The following is a 25,586-nucleotide window of genomic DNA, read 5'->3' as shown; positions in this document are numbered from 1 at the left end:
TATAGTAAATATATTAGAGCCTGAGGGTTGTCTGCCCTTGTGTTTGCATAGGAATTGAAATTCTTGGGACATGCAACTATCAGTGTGATGGATTTTTAAAAATTTTATTTTGAGATTTAAAAGTAAACACTCAGATTTAGAAATTAAAGCTCCAGTTGAGTGCGAAGAATCTTAGCATCTGGATTCTTTCATCATAACTTCCTAAGTAGAATTTTTTTCTTTCCTTTCTTCCGCCCTGCCTATTCGTGGACTGATTTTATAATAATGGAGTAACTCCAAATCAAATATTTACCTAGCCTGACGTGAATTATCCTACTAGCATATGTGTGTCTTTTTTTTTTAACAGATTTTATTAAACAGAGAAGAGCAGGACTGAATGAATTCATTCAGAATTTAGTTAGACATCCTGAGCTATGCAACCAGTAAGTAATTACCATTTAATATCCTGAAAGAAGCTGAATTTGTGGTGGCATAGAGTACATTTTACAAATCAGAGAACCACATTTTTGCTGATTACTCTTTTTTTTTTTAGTATAATTTACTGGGTAAAGTAACTAGTCCCAAGGGCACATTTTCTCTTTTAGAAAGAGGGAAATGTGGAATCTGTGATCTTCATAGATTGCTGACTTTTTTCTGGATTAAATATGTGTGGCATTCCTAAGGTGAAAAAAGAATTGTATACAGGTGACTTTTGGTCTAGGAAGGAAGGCAGCCAAATTCTACCCTCAACTCCTTGCCTTGGAAAAAAAGGCTGGAAAGTCTACACATCAGGGCAAATCAGAATTTTTTTCCCCCTCTGTGTATATTCATTTTCAGTTACTTTTTCTGATTCTATTTCACCCTGGCATGTTTACTCCCTATTTGAGCTTTGTTCTTCCTCCTGTTCCCCCTATTGATAAATAATTTTGAATTCCGGGCTCCCCCATTAGAATGTAAACTCCTTGAGGACCCATAGCAATGCGTTTTGCTTCTTTTGTACTTTCCTAAGTGCTTATTCCAGTGGTTTACATGTTTTCAGCCAGTAGAGTTAATTTATTAATATGGCTACTTGTTTTTTGGCGTTACAGATTGTTACATCATCATTCCAAGTCTACATATTTCTTGCAAGATATTTGATTTTGAAATTTTTCTCCTGCATTTTTGACTTCTTCTTTCCTACCACTCACCTCCCACTCCCCTTAGGATGAATTATAATCCAAAAGAAAAATCTGGGTTTATCTACTCTTAAAACAGTTTAACTGCAGTGATCATTTCTAAATTAGGCTGTAAATATTTGCTGGGAAGATAAACATATGTGTTTGTCATCAAAATATTTTCCATTTATAATGTATAAAGCATTCAGAAGTTAATGTTTTTAAATAATTCAGGTAAATTTAACCAATAAATAGGTTATCATCATTTTCAAGGAGCAGTATTTAACTAGACTGCTATGTAATCTTTTGAATCTTGAATAAACTACCAGTTTCCAGTAGCAAATAATATGCATTTCATTTTGACCCAATATAATCTGTAGTAAATCTCTCCTCACTTTTCTCATTCTCCATCTTGATTTTTTTTTTTAATCCCTTTCTTCTTCACTTGTGTTGGGACCTAGCTTGATATACTCTTCTGCTAAATTTGAGGGAGATATTGCTATAATTCAAATGCATATTGCACATTTAAATTATATTTTAATAACATATGTATGGACGTCTGTATTAGAAAAGAAACTTGAAATGCTATATGCAATACAAATTCCTTAATACTCTTTGGATAAAACCTATAAAGTACAGTGCAATCCTAAACAGTTATTGTTGCCATCATTTGTACTTAAATTACTAAAGCCATTTAATTATTTGAAATAGCCACTGTTTTTTTTAACTTCGTTGCTTAGATGCTGTAGCTATTCTTTTCCTTTAGTAAAAAAAAAAAAACCCAAAATTATCTCATGTGCACTGTGTGATAATAAACTTAATTTTAGTTAAATATGGCTTTCTCTTGGCTCAGTGAATATAGCTTTCTGCATAAAGAGATCTGTTAGTGCCAAGAGTGTCCATTGGAAGGATATACTTATTCATATTTGCTGGAGGAAAAGGAGAAAGTGAACATATTATCTTTGGAAGGAGTCTTATTCTCAAGGCCAGCTTTTATATTTAGGCTTTCTTTATTGCAAATGTCAACATTACAATTCCAGCTGACATTTGTGGTGACATGAAAAATCCTGTTGCTGAGGGACTGCATTGAGGATGTCAGTTAACTTTTCAAGGATGGTAAAGCCTTCTAATGCAGTTGATTTTGTTCCTAGCCCTGATGTCAGAGCTTTCCTTCAAATGGATAGTCCGAAACATCTGTCAGATCCATCTGAGGATGAGGATGAAAGAAGTACTCAGAAGGTAATAAAATGAACTAGTTTTTGTTAAGGAGAAAAATATAATTCCAAGGCATTCCTGTCTCTAAATGAATTCCTCGATACCCAGTGACAAATTTACCAACTTCCCAGCTCTCCTTTTGGTGAAATGTTCTGGTGGGCACTTTTGTAGCACTGAAAGCTAGTGTTTTGCTAGTGTTCATTGAGCAACATGCTTATCACCGTAGATTATTTTGTCATTTTCTTTAGTAAAGTGTTCCCCTAGAGTGGATAAATTGTTTAATTTGAGTTAGAGAGCCCTAGGAGAATTATTATATGCACCTATTCTAGAAACTCATGAATTTCCTGAAGCTGCTTGTTAAACACTGAGGTAAAGGAAGATGTTATAAAACCATAAGAGATCCCTGTTCCTGGCTCAGATTAATGATCCATTCAGCCCAGGATTCTGTCTTTCAGCAACAGCCACAGCATTTCCCTCTTTGAAATACATCCTTATGGTTCGGGATGTGCTATTTAATATCCCAATTTTTACATTCTTTGCTTTCCCTCTGGTAATCCATTATGGATTTTTAAATGAATTTATCCAAATTCTTCTTAAAACTAAGGATATTTTCTTCTTGCCCATATTCGTGTACTAAATTGAAATAGGCATTCTTTGTCCAAGATGATTACTTTTTCTAAAAATAGAATGTTTCTTATAACCATAACATTTTCCTTTCTGTTAACCTGGCACTTTCACTATCCAAAGGAGAGAACACATAAGGAGGTCAAATTGAAACAACTATTCTTTCCTCTTCCATTTATTTTGATTTTGAGCAGTGTCTCTGTACCTCAGAGGAATAATTTCCTTGACTTCAGGGGAAAATGCCTTTGAGAATTTGAGCGGTACATTTAAGAAAATACCATGTAATTCATTATAACATTAAGGATAGGGATTTTAAGTTATAAAGGTTTCTGCCATTTTTCTTTATATGAAGAGTAGCCTTAATTACTGAGAGCATAAGGGATACATATGTGTTGCTGAAATAATTCCTTTGCCCTGATCATACTGTCATTTGCAATACAGTTTTAGAGCTAGAAGAGAACACTTCCTTAACATTGTTCTGTCTGCACTTCTCTACTTGTGAAAACATACTTTTGGAGAATTTTGTGGAGCTTGCACTTAATATGTTTTACTTATTCCCCAAAGCACAATATTTTTTCCATTTCTAACAGTTAACCTGTACACCTCAAGCTTAGTTGGTCTCAGTGAAGGCAAAAAGGGTGTTTGGGAACTTATAATTAGTGCCTTTTTTTTTAAACATGCAGAACTGTGGTATGTGTGCCAATTAAATTTCTCATCTGATTTTAACTTTTGTCTTTTAAGTAGGGCAAAAGAGTTTCTTATTAGTATCGTATTTTTATGATGTTATGCTACAACGTTACTTTACGGGAAGCTTTACAGATTGTATATAAGTTACCTTTACTTGGACTTAAAAGCAAAACATTTTGGTCCTGTACTCAGTAGGACCTCAATATATGCCATTAATTAATTAGTTGATTTTTCTAACAGTAATCTCCCAGATGCCAATGGAGGGAATTTTGACAACTTTTAGGCCACTAGAATATTATTTATTGAGGCAGGTTCTTGCATCTTTAAAATTATGCCATTGGACTACTACCTATGTAAGGTTTGTTTTCTCTCTCCAGACAGTAATGCAACTCAAATGTTACCATGTACTAATAGGTAGCTGTTAATTGCTAACCACCTGGTGACCCGATAGTGAGCCTTCAAGTTACTACAACCCAGTAACTTAGGCTAGAACCCTTCCTGGCTCTAAGTTCTCAACAAGACTCTTTCAAACTCAACAAGTTAATGTACTGATGGTGCTGAACTTTCACCTTTAGAAGAGCAAGTCTTAATAACACTGTGGAGATGATCCTTCCAGACAATTCCAGCATTTTGGTGGCATCAAAATTTAGGAACAAAAAGGCATTTCCATGCAGCCTTTACTAAATACCACCCAATTCCAAGCCTGTTATTTTATTAGTGCGTGATTCGAGGAATATGTAAGTACTAAGTGTCACACTAAGAGTCCATGAGAACCGGAGAAAGAACCTCAGAAAGGAGTGATTATCTTCCAGCTATAAAATTTTTTGTAGGACCTGTCCATGTAACCTCTGTCCCATTTGAACATTTCTATTTGTTTTTGTTTTCCCTGAACAGTTACACTCTACCTCACAGAACATCAACTTGGGACCATCTGGAAATCCTCAGTAGGTTTAATTTATTTTAAGCCAAAAGTATATACCCTTTAACTGTTAAACTATATGGAAAGCATTGTGGTTTATTACCAATTTAGGAAGACGTTTGGGATTGTAACAAGAGTTCATTCTTCTACATGAAATTCATCAAGTCCAAACTCTTTTACTTTGTAACCTAGATGATGTCTTAGGTGGGGACCTTTTAGTCAAATTTACAATGATGTAAACTAGGTAATTAAATGACATCTGTATTTACATATTTACAGTCCTTTAAACATTGAAATGTATTTTGTTTTGGAAGAAAGAATACTATTGCTTTGTAACCAATATATTGGAAATAAGCAAGGAAAAATGATCACCATATTCAAAGTTTTTTTTGAAAAGTAATCTCTCTTGAACACTTTGCTGTTTGGAAAAATCAAGATTTTGATCAAATGATATGAATGCTTGTATTTAGCAGTAATACAAACTAGTAATGTGTCTCATTTTTATATGGCAACTTCTCAACTTTAATCATAATTTTCCTCCCATTTCTTTCAATATCTAAAGGGTCTTGATGTTTATAATATGTCTTTTCTGGATGAGAATCAATTTATTTTCTGTGTCTAATACCATTTCAAATACCATTATATAGAAAAATTTTTAAATTGTGAGAGCAGGTGGGTTGTTCATCCATATTTTATGCTTGACTAAAAATGGAAAATTTAGAAAAGCTTGTGACTTATTTCAGAGTTTAACAATATTGGTTTTGTTCAGCAGTCAAACAAAAATACCACACATCAGATGCTCTCTGCTTTTTCCTGTGGGTGCTGTCTTTGATTTTCGTTCTGTTTTAGTTTGATATCTGCTCTCACTTCCACTGCTTCTGTAGTGTAGGTGTGAAAAGACGGATGATTTCTTTTTCCTCCAGAATGTTTTATTTTTTCAAAGTGCTTTCACATTTTTTATTACATTTTGTTCTTGTAGCATCCCTGTGAGGTGTGGTTAGATAGATGTTATTTTCCCTAGGCCACAGATAGAGGAAACTGAGGCCCAGAAGCAGGACACTGACAGAGCTGTACCTAGACCCCAGATTTTCTGACTCCTAGGCCCACACCCTTTCCATTAATTATTCTGCCTTGGAGGAGTTATGAGGTGTTATGAGGTTTGGGAATGGCAAACTGATTTCAAAGACCTGTCAGATTAGAAATTTCTGATTTGGGGTCATTTCAGCCCTGATCAGAAATTTTATTTACACCTGTCTTCAGCAATGCTCAGAAGCTTTTGGATCTTGTTGGCAATTTGGAGTACAGCCCAGAAGAATGTGGGAGCAAAAACAATGGTTTGCCCCCTCAGTTGGAAACTTAGGGGTAATGGCTCTCATCATCCCCATGGAGATGGCAGAAGTTAAGCTGACAACATTACTGGAGTTTTCTCTACTGACTGAGTAGAAATCTCAGCTAGATCCTCATGAATGTATACAGCATGGACAGCACTTTGTAATCATAATGATTTGGAAAAGTTAGCCTGATAATGTGTTATGATGTTTTGAGATTTTACCAACCTGCCTTTCATTTTTAGTAAAACTGTCTTGGTTTTTCCAAATCTCTTTGAATTTATTGCAGTGCTAAGCCTACAGACTTTGATTTCTTAAAAGTTATTGGAAAAGGCAGCTTTGGCAAGGTGAGTTTCTTGTTATCTCACTCTCCTCCTAAAAGCTCACTGAAAATAAAAGATGATTTTGTCATCCTGAGGAGGAAAGGGTCCTTGGGAGAATGTTTGTTCAGTCAGTCAGTCGAATTTATTGAGTGCTTACTGTGTGCAGAGCATTGTACTAAGCAATTGGGAGAGTACAAAATTACAGACACATTCCCTGAACAAAACGAGCTTATAGTGTAGAATGGGGAAGACAGACATCATTACAAATAAATAAATTACAGATGTGTACATACGTGTTGTGGAGTTGGGAGTGGGGAAGAGCAATGGGAGGAAGTCAGGGTGATGCAGAAGGGAGTGGGAGAAGAGGAGAGGAGGGGCCATATGGGAAGGGCTCTTGGAGGAGGTGTGCCCTCAATTAGGCTTTGAAGGAGGGGAGAGTAATTGTCAGATTTGAGGAGGGAGGGCGTTCCAGGACAGAGGCGGGATGTAGCAGTCAACAATGAAGTTTTAATTCAGGCATATACAGAAAATTAAATTTCATTGGTTAGTTATAGTAATCAGAGACAAAATGAAGTCCATTAGGGCAAGTCCTTTGTTGAACAGTGGCTCAAGAACAAGTTGGGCAACAGTTGTTGAGGTACAGGAGTGGCAGGAAAGAGACTGATGGGTCAAAATGGCTTCCAGAGTGAGCTGGAGTTAAAATATGAGCTGCTTTTATTCCATAAAAATACTGGAATACATAAAAAGAATGTAGAAACTTTCAACCCTTTCCAGTACATGTTCACTTTCATCAGACTGGAGTATTATGATTCTGATTCTGGCTGTCACTTGAGGAGGATGGTGAGGCATTGGAAGGAGGAAAGGGGTAAAGATGAGGATAAAGATGAGGATAAAGATGATGAAAAAGTTAGAAAATATGGTAGAAGTGGAAATGTTGAAGGAATTCCTCATTTAGCTTAGAGAAGAAAAGATAAGTATTTGAGAAGGGAAAGGTTACAGACCTAGGAACTGCAGTGAACAAGTTTGGTATTAGGAGCTGGAATCTGGCAAATGACAAAAGTATAGCACTGTTAGTTTTGAGAGCAGAGTAGTCGGGATCAAAAAGGAAGGTGAATGAGAAGCCCTAGGGTGGAATGATGGAATGGAATTTGAGAATCGGAGCCTTAATTTGAACCTGAATGTGTTTGGAGAGATCCATTGGGATTGTAAAACGGAAGGTAGGCAGCTGAAATGAAGGTCAAGAAAGATGAATTTTTTTCCAGATCTTTTCTTGGATCTAGACAAAAGGTCACATATATGGAGAGCTCCTGCTTTTTATGTTTCAGCTTTATTAAAAATGTATTTACTGAAGAATTAAAACTGCATTTTAAATCTTGCAGGTACTTCTTGCAAAACGGAAACTGGATGGAAAATTTTATGCTGTCAAAGTGTTGCAGAAAAAAATTGTCCTCAACAGGAAAGAGGTAAAATGAAATAGTTCATGAGGTCTTGGTCCTTCATACACCTCTTGTTTCCTTCACAAAATTATTGTTACTGGCAGCTCATCCAAGCTGATCTTTTTCTTTTTTACAGCAAAAACATATTATGGCTGAACGTAATGTGCTCTTGCAAAATGTGAAACATCCATTTTTGGTTGGATTACATTATTCATTTCAAACAACAGAAAAACTTTATTTTGTTTTGGATTTTGTTAATGGAGGAGAGGTGAGTTCCCCCCACCCCCAACCCCTTAACATAAGTGTTTAGGAAAAACCAAATGATTAGAACAAAAATGTTTTACACAGCTAAGGGCTTACAGAGACTGAGTCCCCAAGCCCAATGTTACTTGAGGAACCTCCAAGAGTTTGGAGCAGCCTCAAAAGGCCTTCTCCCAACTACTGACACCTCCAGAAAGAACAGGGATGGTTTGCAGCTCAGAGACCCTTGTGGGACCTGCAGTAGCTTCCCCTGTTGTTCTGCCCAAACCCTTTCCTTCTCAGATTTGTTTGGGGTCACTTGGAAATTTTGAAACAAGTTTCCTAAAGTCCCCTGAACTCCTAAGTGGTCTGCAGTACCTTGGGAGTCCCAAGATGCCCTAGGGCCAGTAGCAAAACAACCCAGGTTGGCATCCTTGTAGGGGATGTGCAGAGAAAGGCAAGGTGATCTGTTTGCCCAGTGGTTCTTGGTGCAGCTGTGAACCAGTGTCAGTTAAAAGCCAGAGAAGGTGTTCTCTCTCGTCTTTCTTCCTTCCCTCTTCCCTATCCCCACGCCAACCTCCTGGGAGTATTGCTGTACCTGAGGGGGAATCTGGTTAATTGTTCATAAAATCAGAAAGTTGTTTTTATATGTTTCTCAAATGAGTCAAAGAAATTCACTAAATCAGGGTGTTTTCCCTTTCCTCAGTCACTTCAGCTGTGTTCCAAGAAGATTTGTTGAAAGGTTAATGTAAACTGTAGTTTCATTGTAAACCAAAACCAACACCTGGGGCATGGATTTATGACTTTTATCTAGAGCAAGTTCGTGTGAATGTTATTTAGTTTAGTATCCTTTCAGTTATGAGTTCTGGCTGAATCCTTTGTGTGCATATTTTACATTTGCCCTTTCCATAGCTCCTCTATGGGCTCTTAATGTAAATAAGAGAAAGTAAATATCACAATGTGGAAATAGAACTATTTTGGTTGGCAAAAGTATACAAATTCTAGGGCGTCCTCTGTGATGATTCCCCTGCTAGTCCTGATCCCTCCTTGAGGCCATATAGAGCTTGACCATCTCTGCACAGAAATATTTTGGAATAGAAAGATTAAACACAAGTCAAAGAGGGGTTCAGTGAAGGAGGACTGCTTTAAGGAGATCATTGAAGGAGTGGAGAAAGGGTGCTTGTTGCCTGTGGAGAAGGCAGAATGTTCCACATGTGGGGAAATATTTGTACAATCTTATTTCCAAAGTAATGCCCAGCATTCCAACCCTGACATTTGTAAAATGTATTTGCATCATTTTCTGCTTTAATGTTAACATTCACTTTTTTATATTGACAGCTGTTCTTTCATTTACAAAGAGAACGCTCCTTTCCTGAACACAGAGCTAGGTTTTATGCTGCTGAAATAGCCAGTGCATTAGGCTATTTGCACTCCATAAAAATTGTATACAGGTAAACCTTTAAAATATTTCAAGAGAAACCATTTCCAACTAATATTGTTATTTAGTTATGACTGTAACATGACCCTATTTTTTTCCTTTCATAGAGACTTGAAACCAGAAAATATTCTTCTGGACTCACTGGTAATGTTCTCTTAAACTGAGTTCTGCTATTTTTGATATGAAGTTGTATAAGTGAATTATGGCTATGTACATTATTTTATACGAGTATCATGTTTTTGACAGGGGCATGTGGTTTTAACAGATTTTGGACTCTGTAAAGAAGGGATTGCTATTTCTGACACCACAACAACCTTTTGTGGAACACCAGAGGTAAATTTTCTCATCTGGGAGACTCTCTTTGCCTTTAATAATTGAAGGGTTTATTAAAGTTAAATTAAGAATGGAAAGCTTGGAATTTACTAAGTCAGAGTTGTACAATCAACAAGATGTTCTTAGCATGAGTTGCTAGCTGTGGGAAAGGGCAGTTTGGGGGTTTTGTTTAAAAAGGTCATGGAAATATGGGTATTTTTCCACATTGAAGCCTAACAAGATTTATTTTAGATGACTCCTGGATTGTAGATGATCTTATATGTAGATGATACCCAAATCTATATCTCCAGCCCTGATATCTGTCCTTCTCTACAGTCTCACATTTCCTCCTTCCTTCAAGACATCTCTACTTGAATGTTCTCCCATCACCTCAAGCTTAATATGGCTAAAACTGAACTTATTTTCTCATTCAAACCCTGTCCTCCTGCTCACTTTCCCATCACTGTATATGACACCATCATCCTTCCTGTCTCACAAGCCTGTAACTTTGGCATTATCCCTGACTCCTCTCTCTCATTCAACCCACATATTCAAGCCATCCCTAAATCATGTCAGTTCCACCTTCTCAACATCGCTAATATCTGTCCCTTCCTCTCCATCCGAACTGCTACCAAATTAATACAAGCAAGTATCCTATCCTGCCTTTATTATTGCATCAGCCTCCTTGCTGACTTCCCTGTCTCCTGTCTCTCGCCACACCATTCTACACTCCACTCTGCTGCCTGGATCATTTTCATACAAAAACGTTCAGACCATGTTTCTCCACTCCTCAAGACACTTAGTGGTTGCCTGTGCACTGCCACATCAAACAAAACTCTTCACTGTTGGCTTTAAAACACTCAATCATCTTGCCCACTCCTAGCGCACCTTGCTATCTCCTACTCCAACCCAGCCCGCGCACTTCGTTCCTCTAATGCTAACCTTCTCACTGTACCTCAATCTTGTCTATCTTGCCACTGACCTCTTGCCCACATCCTGCCTCTGGCCTGGAATGCCCTCCCTCCTCGTGTCAGACAGATCGACAATTCTGTTGCTGAATTGTACATTCCAAGTGCTTAGTACAGTGCTCTGCACATAGTAAGTGCTCAGTAAAACTATTGAATGAATGAATCGTTGCTGTCCCCCCATTCAAAGCCTTATTGAAGGCACATCTCTCAGAAGCCTCCCCCAGTTAAACCCTCCTCTCCTCTTCTCCCACTCCCTTCTGTTTCGTCCTGACTTACTCCCTTCAATCTTCCCCCCTCCCAGCCACACAACACTTATAAATATATCTTTAATTCATTTATTATGTATATTAATGTATGTCTCCCCCTCTAGACTGTGAACTTGTAGGGAGGGAATAAGTCTGCTTATTGTTATATTGTAATCTCCCAAGTACTTAATTCAGTGCTTTGATTGAATGAATTAAATTACAAATGGTATTTTACTAGACCTCCCAATACCACATGTAGTTTCTGTAGCTCAGCCTCTGTGGCTGTCTCTAGCTGTCATAGGGCTTTGTGAGCCCATTTCTGGAACTGTAGTACCCACAGGCACAATACCTATAGATATTTATGTTCCAAAAGGGCAAAAGTGTATTTCTCAAAGATCTTCAAGAGGCTTAGGGAATTGAAGAAAAATAGCAAAGAGCCTAAAGCATTTGATTGGCTATAAAAATCAAGCACTAGTTCCAGAATAAAAGGATAGAAAGAAGTTTAATTTTAAAATTCAGTCATTCCTTCTCTCAAATTTTCCTTCAGCTAGAATAGAACAGTCTGAAGATTACAGTTCCTCTCTTGTCCAAGGCTTCTATTTTCTGTTTCCATTTGCATGCAGTCACATATGCTTCAACCAAGTGGCCATCTTCAAGTCCCTCTGCTACCTTCAGCTCTGCAGGCCTATCTTTCAGGCAGTCTTTGGGGGGCACGGAGCTCCACAAAACAACCTGGGAAGTGTGGGACTGGGGCCCCAACATCAACCATCTGTCTCAGAGCTGGAGCCCAGGCCTGAGCCCCAAATTGACCCTTGAGAAATCAACTCTTTTGCTTTTCTGTTTAACCTTTTCCCTAGTCTCAGTCCCAGACCCAATTCCTGACCCACATTTTTTTTTAACATATTTGTTAAAGCTATTACTGTGTGTCAAACACTGTTCTAAGCGCTGGGATAGGTACATGTTAATTAGGTTGGACACAGTCTCTGTGCCTCATGAGGCTCACATTAATTCAGCCTCCTAATTCATGCAGATGGAGAAGCTCCTCTCCATTTGATTGTAGTAGGAGGACATTCAGAAGGACATTCAGAACTGCTTTATTCTGCGGAGATGTACTTTGTTAGCCTAACTACATCAAGATTAACTTCTATCCATAAGGAAAACTTTAGATGCCAATTTAAAAAACAAACACACTTACAATGTATTTTAGAAAATATTTGTACTTAAGAAAAAATCCCCACGTTTAAGATGTTGAAAAAGTGCATTTGCTCATCTGACACCACCACCAATTGACAATTAGCATGTTTTGTGTAACGTAGCCCAGAACAATTTGAACCCATGACTCTAACCATATATCCAGCAAGTTTTGATGTTTTAAGACATTATCCCAATAGACATAATCTATTTTAAAGCTAATGATATATACACACACACACATATACGTACTATATATATATATATGTATATATATACACGTATATATTTATCAATAAAACAACTTATCTTTAGGCAATAGAGAAATTTGGGAGTTGCACTCACAAGTTCATTAGAGACCCAATATGTCCTGAAGATGCAGTGAATTTTCTCAAACTGAAAAGTGGAAGTTTGGTTATGATATAGTCCCATTGCTCTGTCAGTAGAGATGATTTCAGGCTCGGATTAATTTAAACAGAATTGAAAAACGTAGAAATCATTTTGTGATTATAGTACAATAAGTCTGGACATCGTTTTTTTAATTTCCAGAGTGGGGTTCTTAAATCGGAATGTTAATCATATTTTTAAAGTAATTAGTAAACCCTGATAATCTCATGTTTTTGTACTTTTAGTACCTTGCCCCTGAAGTAATCCGAAAACAGCCCTATGACAATACAGTAGATTGGTGGTGTCTTGGCGCTGTTCTGTATGAGATGCTGTATGGATTGGTATGTTTGCTAATATTTGCATTTTTACTCTTTTAGTTGATATTACAATAGATTATTTTAAGGAATTGTAACAAGACCATTAGTAAACACTTGAAAGAAAAGGTTTCTGGCACAAATGGACTAAGAGCAAATGAAACTAGCATGATATTAGCTTTAATTCTGGTTGTAGTATTTTCTCTGTGACTGACTCTTATCTGTACAGTTTTTATATGTTCCTCAGAAGTGTTAAAATTGATAACAAATAATTTGAAAGCACATTGCAAGTGTAAATATTATCTGCTCCTCTTCATCTCTAAAGGGGAGTTTTAGCCCTCTACTCTTCTTACTCTGTACATTCCTAGAATACTCACTGCTCATGCTTGCAAATGAGTCTTATTTTTTCTCCAAGCTCAAGTTTCTTCCAGCCCTCAGGGCAGCTCCACTTGGATGTCTGCCATCTCCTTAAACTAGTCTAAGGCTGTGGTCATCAGGTTGTATCCCAAACCTCACCTCTGCTCAATTTCCCCATTTTAGAGAGTGGCCTCCTTATCCTTTCTGTCGCTCTTGTCCCTGCCCCTGCAAGATCCATGGTCCAAGATCCAGCTGATTGCTCCTCAGAAGTTTTTTGATAGTTCTTACCTCTCCTTTGCATTTCAACAGCCGGTCATAGTCCAACTGCAGCTACCTTGCATCTCCAATTTACCTTCAGCCTCATTCCACTCCAGTCCACCCACACACCATTACAAAAAAGCATCTTCCAGTATTTTGTAGTATATCATCCCTCTTCTCTGAAGCTTGCATACCCAATTCTGAACAGTTGACTTCTTTTTTCCTCTTCATTTGAAATTGTTTCTGGCTATTTCTTACTGTTTAATTAATTTTCCCTTTATGTAGCCTCCTTTTTACTGCCGGGATGTTGCTGAGATGTATGAAAACATTCTTCACAAGCCCCTAAATCTGAGGGCAGGAGTGAGTCTTACCGCCTGGTCCATTTTGGAAGAGCTTTTAGAAAAAGATAGGCAAAATCGACTTGGAGCTAAAGAAGACTTTGTACGTAAACTTCAATTAAACATTATTAAATATCTTAGGTGCCCACTTTGACTCTGCCTCAACTTCAGAAGTGCCATTGAATGTTCTCTTGAATTGTAAACGTTATAGTTGGTATGACAGAGAGTGGTGTTTCAGTTTTGAAATCTTATAGTTGATGGTATGAAATATGTAATGTGTGAATTCTGCTATTGCAGATATATAACCAGCAAAGAAAGTCCAAATGTCCAAAAATCTTCCCGGAACTCTTATATATATATCTAATAAAGTTACTTTTGCAGTTTTGAAGAAATTCAAGTTGATTGGATGGTATTCATTTTGTTTCATTAAAGATGGAAAATTTCCTACTCCAGAAAGTTGCAATAGAAGGAAGGGTTAGTTTTAGTTTGTAATATATGCAGAGAGAAAAAAATCCCATATCAATAGTTAGAAATATACAAAGTAATTTTTTAGGTGCTTTTGGTTTATCAGCTAAAAGTTTCTGGTAGAGGCTTTAGAGGAACACTCACTGCAAATAATTAAATGTTAGGCCAGTTAAACCTTTTAATTTGGAATAAAGTGGGGGAAGCTTAGAATTGGTGAAAAATCTGAGTTTTTAAAATATCTTCTAAAATTAGTTTGGTACTATATTTCCTTCTCTTCCTCAGAGTAAATATCTGAGTTGTTCATCCTGCATATTCAGTGTCCCCATTTAATCCAGATCCTTTAAAGTTTCTAGGAACAAGATGAATTCCACAGGCAAGCCCTGACAAAAGTTTCTTAGAGTGAAAAATTAGTATAGCATGGATCCAGGAAGATGGGACTATTCAATTTTTTCTCCTGTCAAGGTCATTATACGGATGCTGCTCCTCTAAATGGGCCTCCTCTGCAAGGGAGTTCAAGGGAATTCAGGACTGACTGAAAACTCAGATCAGATGCTCACTCCTGACTTTTTTTTTCCCTTTTCTCATCTCCCCCATCTTGTGGCTCTGCGGCAGCCACGGTCTCTGACTGTTTTTCAGTAAATCCTAAATTTATAGTGTTGTCCCTTGAAAAGTGAATGATCGCAAATTCTGAATTAATGGGGTCCTAATTTGTGCAATTTTACCGTATTCATATTTGAAACAGTGTGGCAAGTGATAGCACTCCAACCAGGGTTTCATTATAGCAGACACAGAAACACTGCAGTTTTCTGTTGGCAAAGCTTTTTAAAAAATATACTTGACATGTGAGGCTTTTAAAAATGTGTTTTCTCCCCATTCCTTTGTCCTCACACACCATTCTGCCTTAAACCTGAATTGAGAAATGATGGTGAATTAATAGGTACTGGGTTAGTAGCTTTGGGAGCTAAGTAGCAGTTTACATTCTGGTGTACAGTAAGGAATCCTGGAAAAAAACCAACACTGGCATCAACAGTGCATTGTATGTAAGTGTCAGGGGAGATAAACAAGTGTCCAGTGTGTGTGGGTTCCTGGTTCTGGAAAGATTTCCTAACTAGACTTTCCAAGGTTCTGAAAGTGATCTGGCTCATACTGTTTGTATCCCCAACTGATTTTTAAGATCCCAGTTTTTAGATTTGGTGCCACAGTTAAACTGGGAATCGTATTTTGCCCAGAGCCATACATTTCTTATTAATGCACCTCACATTCCATAAATCAAAAGCAGATTGAAGTAGTGTGTGCATGGAGAAGTAGCTGTAAACACATCATGTGTTCCCAGCTTCTAGATTACATCATGCCAACCAGAGCGTCTCCCTGAGAATAGAGCCAGAAGTCCTGGCCTTGAGTATTTCTCCAACCCTACTATTGAGATCTCCTAATTTTCAGGCAGGCAGATGTATTTTCCTCAAATTATTATTATAACCCCTTTTATCTTCTGTAGAAAGAATTCACAGTTATTGTCCCCATCTTCTAGGTTGAAATTCAGAATCATCCCTTCTTTGAATCACTCAGTTGGACTGATTTGGTACAGAAGAAGATTCCACCACCATTTAATCCAAATGTGGTAAGTTTAAGATATTCGTGTCTCCTAGATCTCTTGTTCTATGTCAGTCTGGTATGCAGCCATGCCTCCTTGGATCTAATTTCAGTAATTCTCAGAGGTTAAGGGGTCAGTACTTGGGGCAGATCTTTTGAGGAATGGGTCGAGCCAAAGCTAATCATCATCATCCCTGTATAAGACATAGCCTGGATTATTATGTTCATTAGTTGTCGTTAATAAGTAGCTAAATTAATACTGGAATTATTTTAGGGATTTCATTCTTCTACAGTGAAAATATTTCTTCTCTGTGTTGGGTTGTACCTTCTGCGTTGTAATTCCTGGTCACTTTTAGCAGAATCCTTCATCTTTTTTTCCCCCATCTGTTGATTAAAAAATAATTTTCTTCCTATTTCTTCAAAAGTAGTGATTGGGAATTTTAGTCGGGGACAGTGAAGATAAAAGCAAAGTGAAGGGAGAGTGAAAATAGAGAAAGGTGTGTATAGTCAGTTCTCCTTCAATGCAAGATTGCATTCTTAAAGGGCCTGTGCTAAAGAGAAATTAAGAAATTGAATCATAGCACTTATTTTGTTAAAGCCACATGAATGTGCAATCAATCAGTTGTATTTATTGAGCGCTTACTGTGTGCAGAGCACTGTACTAGGGGCTCGGGAGAGTACAACCCAATAATATAACAGACACATTGCCTCTCTATAATGAGAGGCACAACTGGTTTCTTGTCCAGAGAGCTGCACAATGTGAAAAGAATCCTTGTTCCTCAACAAGTTTCTCTCTAAAACATGTAATGAAAAGGTCTTCATTTTCAGTTTATTCAGAAGCCGATATAAACTTTTCATGAATGAATTTTAAGTTTCCGTAGTGGAAAAATCCCTGCTTTGTGGTGTTATGACAGAAATAAAGATGAGGAGTGGAGTGCAGTATTTTCCTTAGGAAGGGCTTGCTGCTATCAGCCTGGAAGAAGGAACACACTAAACCCTAGCAGGCCAAGTAATTGTTCTTAGGTTTGGAGCAGAAATTTAGCTTTATGCATGACCTCTGTGCCCTAACTCCAGAAGCTACATTCTATCCAACCACAGGGCTTTAAGGGGTGACCCAGATGATAATTCCCTTTTATTGTATGGAGATGTTTGAAATGACTGAATAAAAAGCAGGTGAAACACAAATAATGGTGTGCTTTCAATATTTTAGGTTGGACCAGATGATATCAGGAACTTTGATGCAACATTTACTGAAGAAATGGTTCCATACTCTGTCTGTGTGTCCTCTGACTATTCAATAGTAAATGCCAGTGTACTGGAAGCAGATGATGCATTTGTTGGTTTCTCTTATGCACCCCCTTCTGAAGACTTATTTTTGTAGGTCACTTGCCATTCAGCAAACACTGAATAAGTACTAGCCTAAGGATGGGACTGAAATTCCTCAGAGGGTGTGAACTTTTTCAAAAATGTCTTTCTAGTGCCTCATTTTTATATGTCAAGTTGGAAATGTGGAAGAAGGGTTTTTTTTGGGGCTGGGAGGGATCTGCTGTATGTAGGGAAATAAGGCATTTGAGAGAGCTATGTTTGGGATTTAAACTTTATTACTTCTTTGTAAAATTATTTTTAAATGAAGACTTTAAAAGTGTACTATTCTTTACATTAATCTGTTTTTAAGCAAAAATATTTTGCTTTAGACTGTTTTCCCCTTCTAGGTTTACAGTATTACCTACCCAGGATTGGCTGTCTTTAACAAGTTGCACAATTGAGTACGTTAATGCCTTTATCACTGTAGTAACTTTGTGCTTAAATCATAACTATGCAATTGTCTTTTTTGTAGGTTGCAGTTTATAAAGAGGATAATTTTTTCATGTCAAATCATTTATAAGCATTCATTACTTGACAGTATTAAAAGGAAAGAGAAAGTGCTCAACTCCCCATTTAGTTTTAAAACTTTGAATAACCTTTCATTCTGCAGATCTGTAAGTGGTTGGGAATATAAATTCTAGGTTGTTAACACACTGTAGCTCACATTGGTAAAATGAACTTTTCTTTCTAGGGAAAGGGAAATTGAAAAGCATTTTGATTTGGTGTGAAGAATCTCCCAAAATTTAAAGGGCTAATGTATGATGATTGCCAAGCACTAGTTTTGATATCATATCTAGAACAAATTCTAGTTAATTTTTTTCTTCTGACTCTTTATATGCCCCCCTTTTGTATATGTCCCTAAGCACAGCAGTTAGGTAGTGGGGAGAGCATCATCCTAATATTCTTAGCCACCATATGAAAATGCCTGTTATGCATTTTAAATTATTTTTGTCTAGAGGCACTGGACTTGCTTAATTGAGTCTCAGACCAGCACCCCAGATAACTATTAAAGCAGTGCAAACTATGTAATTTCACAAAATAGTATAAATCCCAAGAAATGTATGAAAGTCACGTAAAGCACATGTATGGGTAAATACCTAAACACACACTAGTTTTTCTTCTATATTTCTTGGAAAAATCATAACATAGTTGATCTTAAAATCTTGGCAAAGGCATTGAAATTATTTTTACCATTAGTATTTTCAGTACAGAAACTAACTGCAGGCTTAGGAGAATTAGAAGCTTGGATTCCTATTCCTTGATTTCGAATTGAAATGTACAAATTTTTACAAGACCTGGTGGTTCTGTGTTGCAAAAGAGCATCCTTAATTAATTCAAATTCTCCCTAATTGCTGCCTTGGAATTTTAATCATTAATAATCCAAATTACCAAATCTCTGTCCAAAGAAAAAAAAACCCAGTTCTGCAGAATGTTGGGGAAAAAAGCAAAGCCTATTTTGCACAAATTAGTGATACAGCTACATCTTGAAAGAGTTGCTTCCAATTACAGAATAATTTTATAAAAAGGAGTAATGTTTTAATACCTACACTGTCTGTAAATATCTGAGTTTGCCTGGCACTACTGTAAATGCTGCTTTTATATAAAAGCTTTTTGCTTATTGTAGATCAAAATGGATACTGTTACTACCTGCAGGATTTGTTTTGACTTGCTACTCTTTAACTGAACTGCCAAAAATGAAAGTGCAATATATGTAGTTTTGATAGCAGCTGTGAAAATTAGTTTGTAATATAATGAAACTAAAAATAAGAATAATGCTAACTTATAGCTGAACAGAAATGAATGGTTATTGTAGCATTTCTAGTAAAATGTTTGCAAAAAGTAACATCTTTACAACTAATATATCCTTAGACTACTCTTAGTAGACATTATTAGATCATCATTGGTCAATATTCTTAAGATGCAGAGAGAAGTCTCTTCATGTTTCAGGGAGGACCCCCCTCACCCATCTCTCAAGAGCCCTGTGTATTTGTGTTAAGACACCTTTAGTTGTTTGTGCCTTTTGAATAGGTGACTTATTTAATATTTGTTTTTTACCAAGTTAAACTAAGGAATTAATTGAAAATTCACTAACATTCCTTCTGGGTATTTGTTGGGTGAATGTGTTTTTGTGATATCTTCTTTTTTTCCTTCACTGTACTCTGCTATTTCTCTTTATCCCCTTATTAGGTTAATGCCTATATCATGTCATAGTCATTCCTTTTTTCACAATCATTTCCAGAACTCCAAAAAGTATTACAGAACTTTGAAAAACATCTTTTTGAGAAGTGTGTACTGTTTTGCATATGCATTTAGGGAAATTTTTATTATTACTGTAGAAATGCTTATAATATTGTGAGTCAAACACATAGATGCCCACTCAACTCTTGGTTCATTAAACTCTGGGTGGAGAATGTAAAGATCTGTACTTAAGGAGACCAAAGATCTGTCACTTGGTCAAAGGAAGAATTTATAATCTGTTATAGAGTACTGGATTTTGTGAATGTTAGGCTCCCATAGTGGTCCTTAACTCAGACTTGTCGGAGTACATAGGGTCTACACATTACACATTTCCCTGGTCTATTCTTCCTTCCTTTTCCTTCCTAGCCAGTTGGACTCAAGGAAATACAGATCTTCACCTCCCTCAGCCACTGCTGCCAGTATATTTGTATGAAAAAGCACCAGAGAATATTGGGGTAGGTGAGGAGGTATAGTTCACCTATCGATTACAAAAAATAAAGCATCATTTTTAATATTGCAACTGAAGAAAGTCCTACATTTTCCATTTTCTTTTTGATGAGTATGAAGTGTAGGTTATTGCTGCATGGCTTTCAGTTTGTGTTCATCAAATTTCAAGTCCTTTTTCTCAGAGTAGGACAGCATAATCATTCCATAACAATTAGTTGGGATGCCACAAAATTCTTTTATTAGCTGATTTCAAATATATTATTGTAGCTTTTCTATAATTCAGTCAAAGATAAGAAATAGAAAAAAATGTGATAGAAGCAGGATTTTTTCTTTGATGAGTTTGAATGATCTGAGAAAGAAGTCAACTGCTCTTAGACGTATTTAATGCTTTCAGGCCTTTAGAGCAGTATTTACTGCATTGAAAGAGATGATTTACCCATGTGGATTTTAGTGATGTGAAACGTCTATGTTAATTCTCCCCCCCGCCCAAAAAAATAATAATAATGAGCAGTTGGTTTGTTTCCTACAGAAGTAGTCACATTTTTCATGTCTTTCATAAAGTGGTGGCTTTTCTATGTATAAATTATATCCTTAGATTTGTAAAAATGTACCTTTTCTGAAAAATCAGCGTATTTGCTCATCATGAAGTTAAGGTTTTTAGTTTGTTAATCCTAAAAATGGCTCAGTAAAGAAAAATTGCTTGGGTATGTCTGTCTTTTGTATGCTGATCATGTTAAAATCAAAAGGTTATATACTGAAAAATTGGGTCATTTAAGTTATTTTAATCTTGAATTTTTGTTTGTATTTACTTGTTTCTCAATAGAAGCTAATAGCTGAGTGTAATTGGAGTAAATTAGAGGGTTTTTTGGGATCACATCCTAATAATATTTAATTGGTGCAAAAGATAAAATTATATCGATTTTACAGTGGCCTTTCATGAAAACATTTCAATTGCATTACTTTCTCTGATATTCCCTAGTCAGCTGTGTACAGTAGTGCAATGATTTGGTTTGAATGAAACTTAATTCCCCAGTTAAAAAACGTTTTATAATACAGTTCAATGTGATACTCACACTTAACAAATCAGCATAATAAATATTGTATTTCAGCAGTAGGTACTGTGGATGTATATATGATATGCATTTGGTTTTTGTATAATTTCTATGCCTAATATAAGTAAATAAACGCTTGATAATTTTCAAATTTTTGATGGACTCTATAGCATTGATTGTACTGCATGACTTCACTACAGTGAAAATGAATTATAGAAAAGACAGAAGCAGGAGATGGGAGAGGAGGAAGAAGTCTTGAAACCAGATTTCAGGTGTGTTTTATATACAATCAGTCTTGATAAAAACTGGTGACAGAAATTTTAAATTAGACTAAATCTGACTTTTCAACCTAGTATACAAAACAATTGTAAGAAGATGCCAGAAGCAATTTCCTTCTTAAAACTAATGTAATTATCAGACTATGAAGTGAAATGGGTTTTGGGTCAGTAAGTGCCATTTATTTATTGAACCAAGAAGATCATAAGACCAAGACCCAAAATTGAAGTCCGTGACAGGTTTTGTAAATAGCAAAAACAAAGGGAGGGATTGTGAGTCATAATAACATCATGGGATCTGTTACATGCCAGCCATTGTACTAAAGATTGGGGTAGATACAAGATAATCAGGTCAGACACAGTCCCAGTCCCACATGGTACTCACAGTTGTTGTAGGAAAGAGCATGAGTTTTAAATCCTTATTTTACAGTTGAGGAAACTGAGCAACAAAGAAGTTAAGTAACTTGCCCAAGGTCACCCAGCAGGCAAATAATAATAATAATGTTGATATTTGTTAAGCGCTTACTATGTACAGAGCACTGTTCTGAGCGCTGGGGTAGATACAGGGTAATCAGGTTGTCCCACGTGAGGCTCTCAGTCTTAATCCCCATTTTTACGGATGAGGTATCTGAGGCACAGAGAAGTTAAGTGACTTGCCCACAGTCACACAGCTGACAAGTGGCAGACCCAGCATTCGAACCCATGACCTCTAACTCCCAAGCCCAGGCTCTTTCCACTGAGCCATGATGCTTCTCAGTAGAGAGGGGTTTAGAACCGAGGTTCTCTGACTCACAATCTTAGGCTTTTTCCATTAGGCCACGCTGCTTCTCATACTGGCAAAGATATAGTCCCAGGACAAATGAGTAGCTGCGAAATAGTAGACCAACTTAGATGGTAGTGAGCCCGTCATTGGGCAGGGATTGTCTCCAACTGTTGCCAAATTGTACATTCCAAGCGCTTAGTACAGTGCTCGGCACATAGTAAGTGCTCAATAAATACTATTGAATAAATGAATAACTCAATCACAAGATGATTAGTAATATTTCATTTTTGTAACATGGGCCGAAAAGAGCAAATTGCAAGGGATGAAATGGCTAATGGTTTCTTGGGTTTCTTTCCTCAGGTAAGGCACAACTGAAAGTTGCTGACATTAACAGCTGAGTCAGATATTTTGTGTCTGGGAAATTGAGACTTCACTAATCACTCTAGACCTGCAAGCTGAGGGTGTAAATCAGGCTTTAAGAAGAGGTTTGGTGTTTTTTTTTAAAATACAGGCAACAAGTTTAAAATTGGCATTATCATTGGCATTGATAATGACATTGAGATGGAAAAGGGTCCATTTTTGATACTCTGAACTGCCCAGAAATTGTTCAAACTCTGCATTGTCTAGTTTAGAACCAATTCTGCTCAATTGTTGAGACTTTTTCCTTAGTACCTGGAAAGCAACCACTTTTTGGTTCTCTGGACATGCATTTTTTATGGTATTTAAGTGCTTAAAATGTGCCAAGTATTGTACTAAGCACTTTGGTAGATATGAGTGAATGACTGAATACAAGCTAATCAAGTTGAACACTGTCCATGTGCCATGTGGAGCTCACAGTCTTAATCCCTATTTACAGATGAGGCGACTGAAGTATAGAGAAGTTAAATAACATGCCCAAGGTCACACAGCAGACAAGTGGTGGAGCTGGGATTGGAATCAGGTCCATTTGATTCCAAGCCCGTGCTCTAGCCACTAAGCCATGCTGTTCCTCTTACGTTATGGTATTTGTTTAACCGGCAAATTGTTGTAGTCATTCAAACAAATGGTGGTGCAAATCAGGCTCTTTTGTGGAGTTTTAAAAAGAAAAATCTTTTGCACAGAATCTTACTGTGTTGTAAAGTTTCATCAAAGTCTGCATTTCTCCCGAAAATAAAGCATTCATTTCTGCAAACTCTAATACTTTATGGCAAACTTCTCTTTCTCTCTGGGCTCATCAGATCTTTCTGGAGATACTCGCACGTGGGCAGCTTTCTTTAAAGTGCACTTCACAGTTCTTTGGGCTAAATTTCTCAAGATGACGCCAAAAAGGGAATCAGAAGAATTTTCAAATAGAAGGCAAATTCAGCGATACTCATCTAGTATATCAAGCAAGTGTTTTTGGAGAAAATGATGACAATCTTTCATTAACCCTGCCAGCAGAACTAGGCACATGCAGCAGTTCTTTGGGCCACACCCAGAGATAAAATATCATTGCCAGTGGCATCGATTAACAGCAAATCGGCAAACAAATCAGTAGTTTTCATTGAGCTGTACTAAATGCTTGAGAGAGTTCAATAATGTCCCTGCCCTCAGTGAGATGGCAGTTTTTAATTTACAGATAGAAGGGAGAAGGAAAAATATGTAGGTGAGTGCTTAAATAGTAATGAGATATGTACCAAAATATTACAAGTGATTGTGAGTACTTAAATGTGTGGTTGGTTCCAAGTCCTGGGCTGGTAGTTGGAATAAAACCTAGTGAGAGGGGAATACAGAGGATTTTTTTTCATTCATTTGATTGTATTTGAGTGTTTCACTGTTTGGGTTTGTGTGTGATAAACCAATTTTGAGTTTGTTGTAGTTTTAGAGCAACTAATTCCTCTATAAAATTGAAGTGGTGTAAGGGGGTGATGATGGGATAATAATGGTACTTGTTAAGCACTTTCTATATGCCAAGACCTGTGGCAGAGGCAAGTTGGATGAGTTTGGACACAGTCCCTGTCCCACACCAGGGGCTCACAATAATAATAATGTTGGTATTAAGTGCTTACTATGTGCCAAGCACTGTTCTAGAGAAGCAGCATGGCTTAGTGGAAGGAACACGGGCCTGGGAGTCAGAAGAGGTCGTGGGTTCTAATCCTGGCTCTGCCACTTGTCTGCTGTGTGACCTTGGGTAAGTCACTTAACTTCTCTGGGCCTCAGTTACCTCATCTGTAAAAATGGGGGTTAAAAACTGAGCCCAACTTGGGAGAATCTGATTACCCTCTATCTACCCCAGCGTTTAGAACAGTGCTCAGCACGTAGTAAGCGCTTAATAAATACCGTAATTATTATTATTATTATTATTATTATTCGAAGTGCTGGAGTAGATTCAAGGTAATCAGGTTGCCCCACGTGGGGGTCACAGTCTTAACCTCCATTTTCCAGATAAGGGAATTTAGGCACAGAGAAGTGAAGTGACTAGACCAAGGTCACACAGCTGACGTGAGGGAGGCGGGATTAATAATGTCGGTATTTAAGTGTTTACTATGTGCCAAGCACTGTACTAAGCGCTGGGGTTGATACAAGGTAATCAGGTTGTCCCAAGTAGGGCTCACAGTCTTCATCCCCATTTTACAGATGAGGGAATGGAGGCACAGAGAAGTGAAGTGACTTGCCCATGGTCACACAGCTGACAAGCGGGAGAGGCAGGATTAGAATCCATGACCTCTGACTCCCAAGCCCGGGCTCTTACCACTAAACACCATCTTAGTCCCCATTTTAATAATAATAATAGTATTTGTTAAGTGCTTACTATGTGCAGAGCACTGTTCTAAGCGCTGGGGTAGATACAGGGTAATCAGGTTGTCCCACGTGAGGCTCACAATCTTCATCCCCATTTTACAGATGAGGTCACTGAGGCCCAGAGAAGTGAAGTGACTTGCCCACAGTCACACAGCTGACAAGGGGCAGAGTGGGCATTTGAACCCGTAACCTCTGACTCCCAAGCCTGGGCTCTTTCCACAGAAGGTAACCATGGTGGAGAGAAATATAGTGACTTGCCCAGGGCCACACAGCAGATAGGTGGGCCTCAATGACCTCATGGCTCAGTGGAAAGAGCCTGGGCTTGGGAATCAGAGGTCATGGGTTTGAATCCCTGCTATGCCACTTGTCAGCTGTGTGACTGTGGGCAAGTCACTTCTCTTTTCTGTGCCTCAGTTACCTCGCCTGTTAAATGGGGATTAACCATGAGCCTCACGTGGGACAACCTGATTACCTTATATCTACCCCAGCGCTTAGTACAGTGCTCTGCACGTAGTAAGCGCTTAACAACTACCAACATAGAGAAGCATGGTGGCTCAGTGGAAAGAACACGGGTTTGGGAGTCAGAGGTCATGAGTTCGAATCCCGGCCCCGCCACTTATCAGCTGTGTGACTGTGGGCAAGTCACTTCAGTTCTCTGTGCCTCAGTTCCCTCATCTGGAAAATGGGGATTAACTTGGGAGCCTCACGTGGGACCACCTGATGACCCTATATCTATCCCAGCGATTAGAACAGTGCTGTGCACATAGTAAGCGCTTAACAACTACCAACATTATTATTATCAGAATTGGGGTTAGGAGCCAGGTCTTTCTGACGCCCAGGCCCGGGCTGTAGCCACTGGACGACGCTGAGGGAAAGCTGAGGGATGACGTCAGAGGGAGGGGCGGGCGGCGCGCGACG

General features: G+C 37.7%; 1 protein-coding gene across 2 annotated transcripts in view; it reads left to right on the top strand.

Annotated features, from left to right (window-relative positions):
- Window positions 1-21,026, top strand: part of LOC100079213 (serine/threonine-protein kinase Sgk3) — a 45,606-nt gene extending 24,580 nt beyond the window's left edge. For both annotated transcript variants that reach the window (XM_029069065.2, XM_029069066.2), the window contains 13 exons: window positions 347-422; window positions 2,285-2,372; window positions 4,554-4,603; window positions 6,196-6,253; window positions 7,609-7,692; window positions 7,802-7,933; window positions 9,244-9,356; window positions 9,451-9,487; window positions 9,590-9,676; window positions 12,692-12,787; window positions 13,661-13,816; window positions 15,707-15,796; window positions 16,979-21,026. In XM_029069065.2, the coding sequence (XP_028924898.1) occupies window positions 347-422; window positions 2,285-2,372; window positions 4,554-4,603; window positions 6,196-6,253; window positions 7,609-7,692; window positions 7,802-7,933; window positions 9,244-9,356; window positions 9,451-9,487; window positions 9,590-9,676; window positions 12,692-12,787; window positions 13,661-13,816; window positions 15,707-15,796; window positions 16,979-17,149 (1,238 nt within the window). In that variant the 3' untranslated portion in view covers window positions 17,150-21,026. The remainder of the gene's footprint in view (window positions 1-346; window positions 423-2,284; window positions 2,373-4,553; window positions 4,604-6,195; window positions 6,254-7,608; window positions 7,693-7,801; window positions 7,934-9,243; window positions 9,357-9,450; window positions 9,488-9,589; window positions 9,677-12,691; window positions 12,788-13,660; window positions 13,817-15,706; window positions 15,797-16,978) is intronic.
- Window positions 21,027-25,586: the final 4,560 nt, after the last annotated feature.

This window comes from Ornithorhynchus anatinus, chromosome 7 (genome assembly GCF_004115215.2).
Source record: "Ornithorhynchus anatinus isolate Pmale09 chromosome 7, mOrnAna1.pri.v4, whole genome shotgun sequence".
Taxonomy (NCBI): Eukaryota; Metazoa; Chordata; class Mammalia; order Monotremata; family Ornithorhynchidae; genus Ornithorhynchus; species Ornithorhynchus anatinus.
This window is presented reverse-complemented; position numbering and strand designations above follow the sequence as displayed.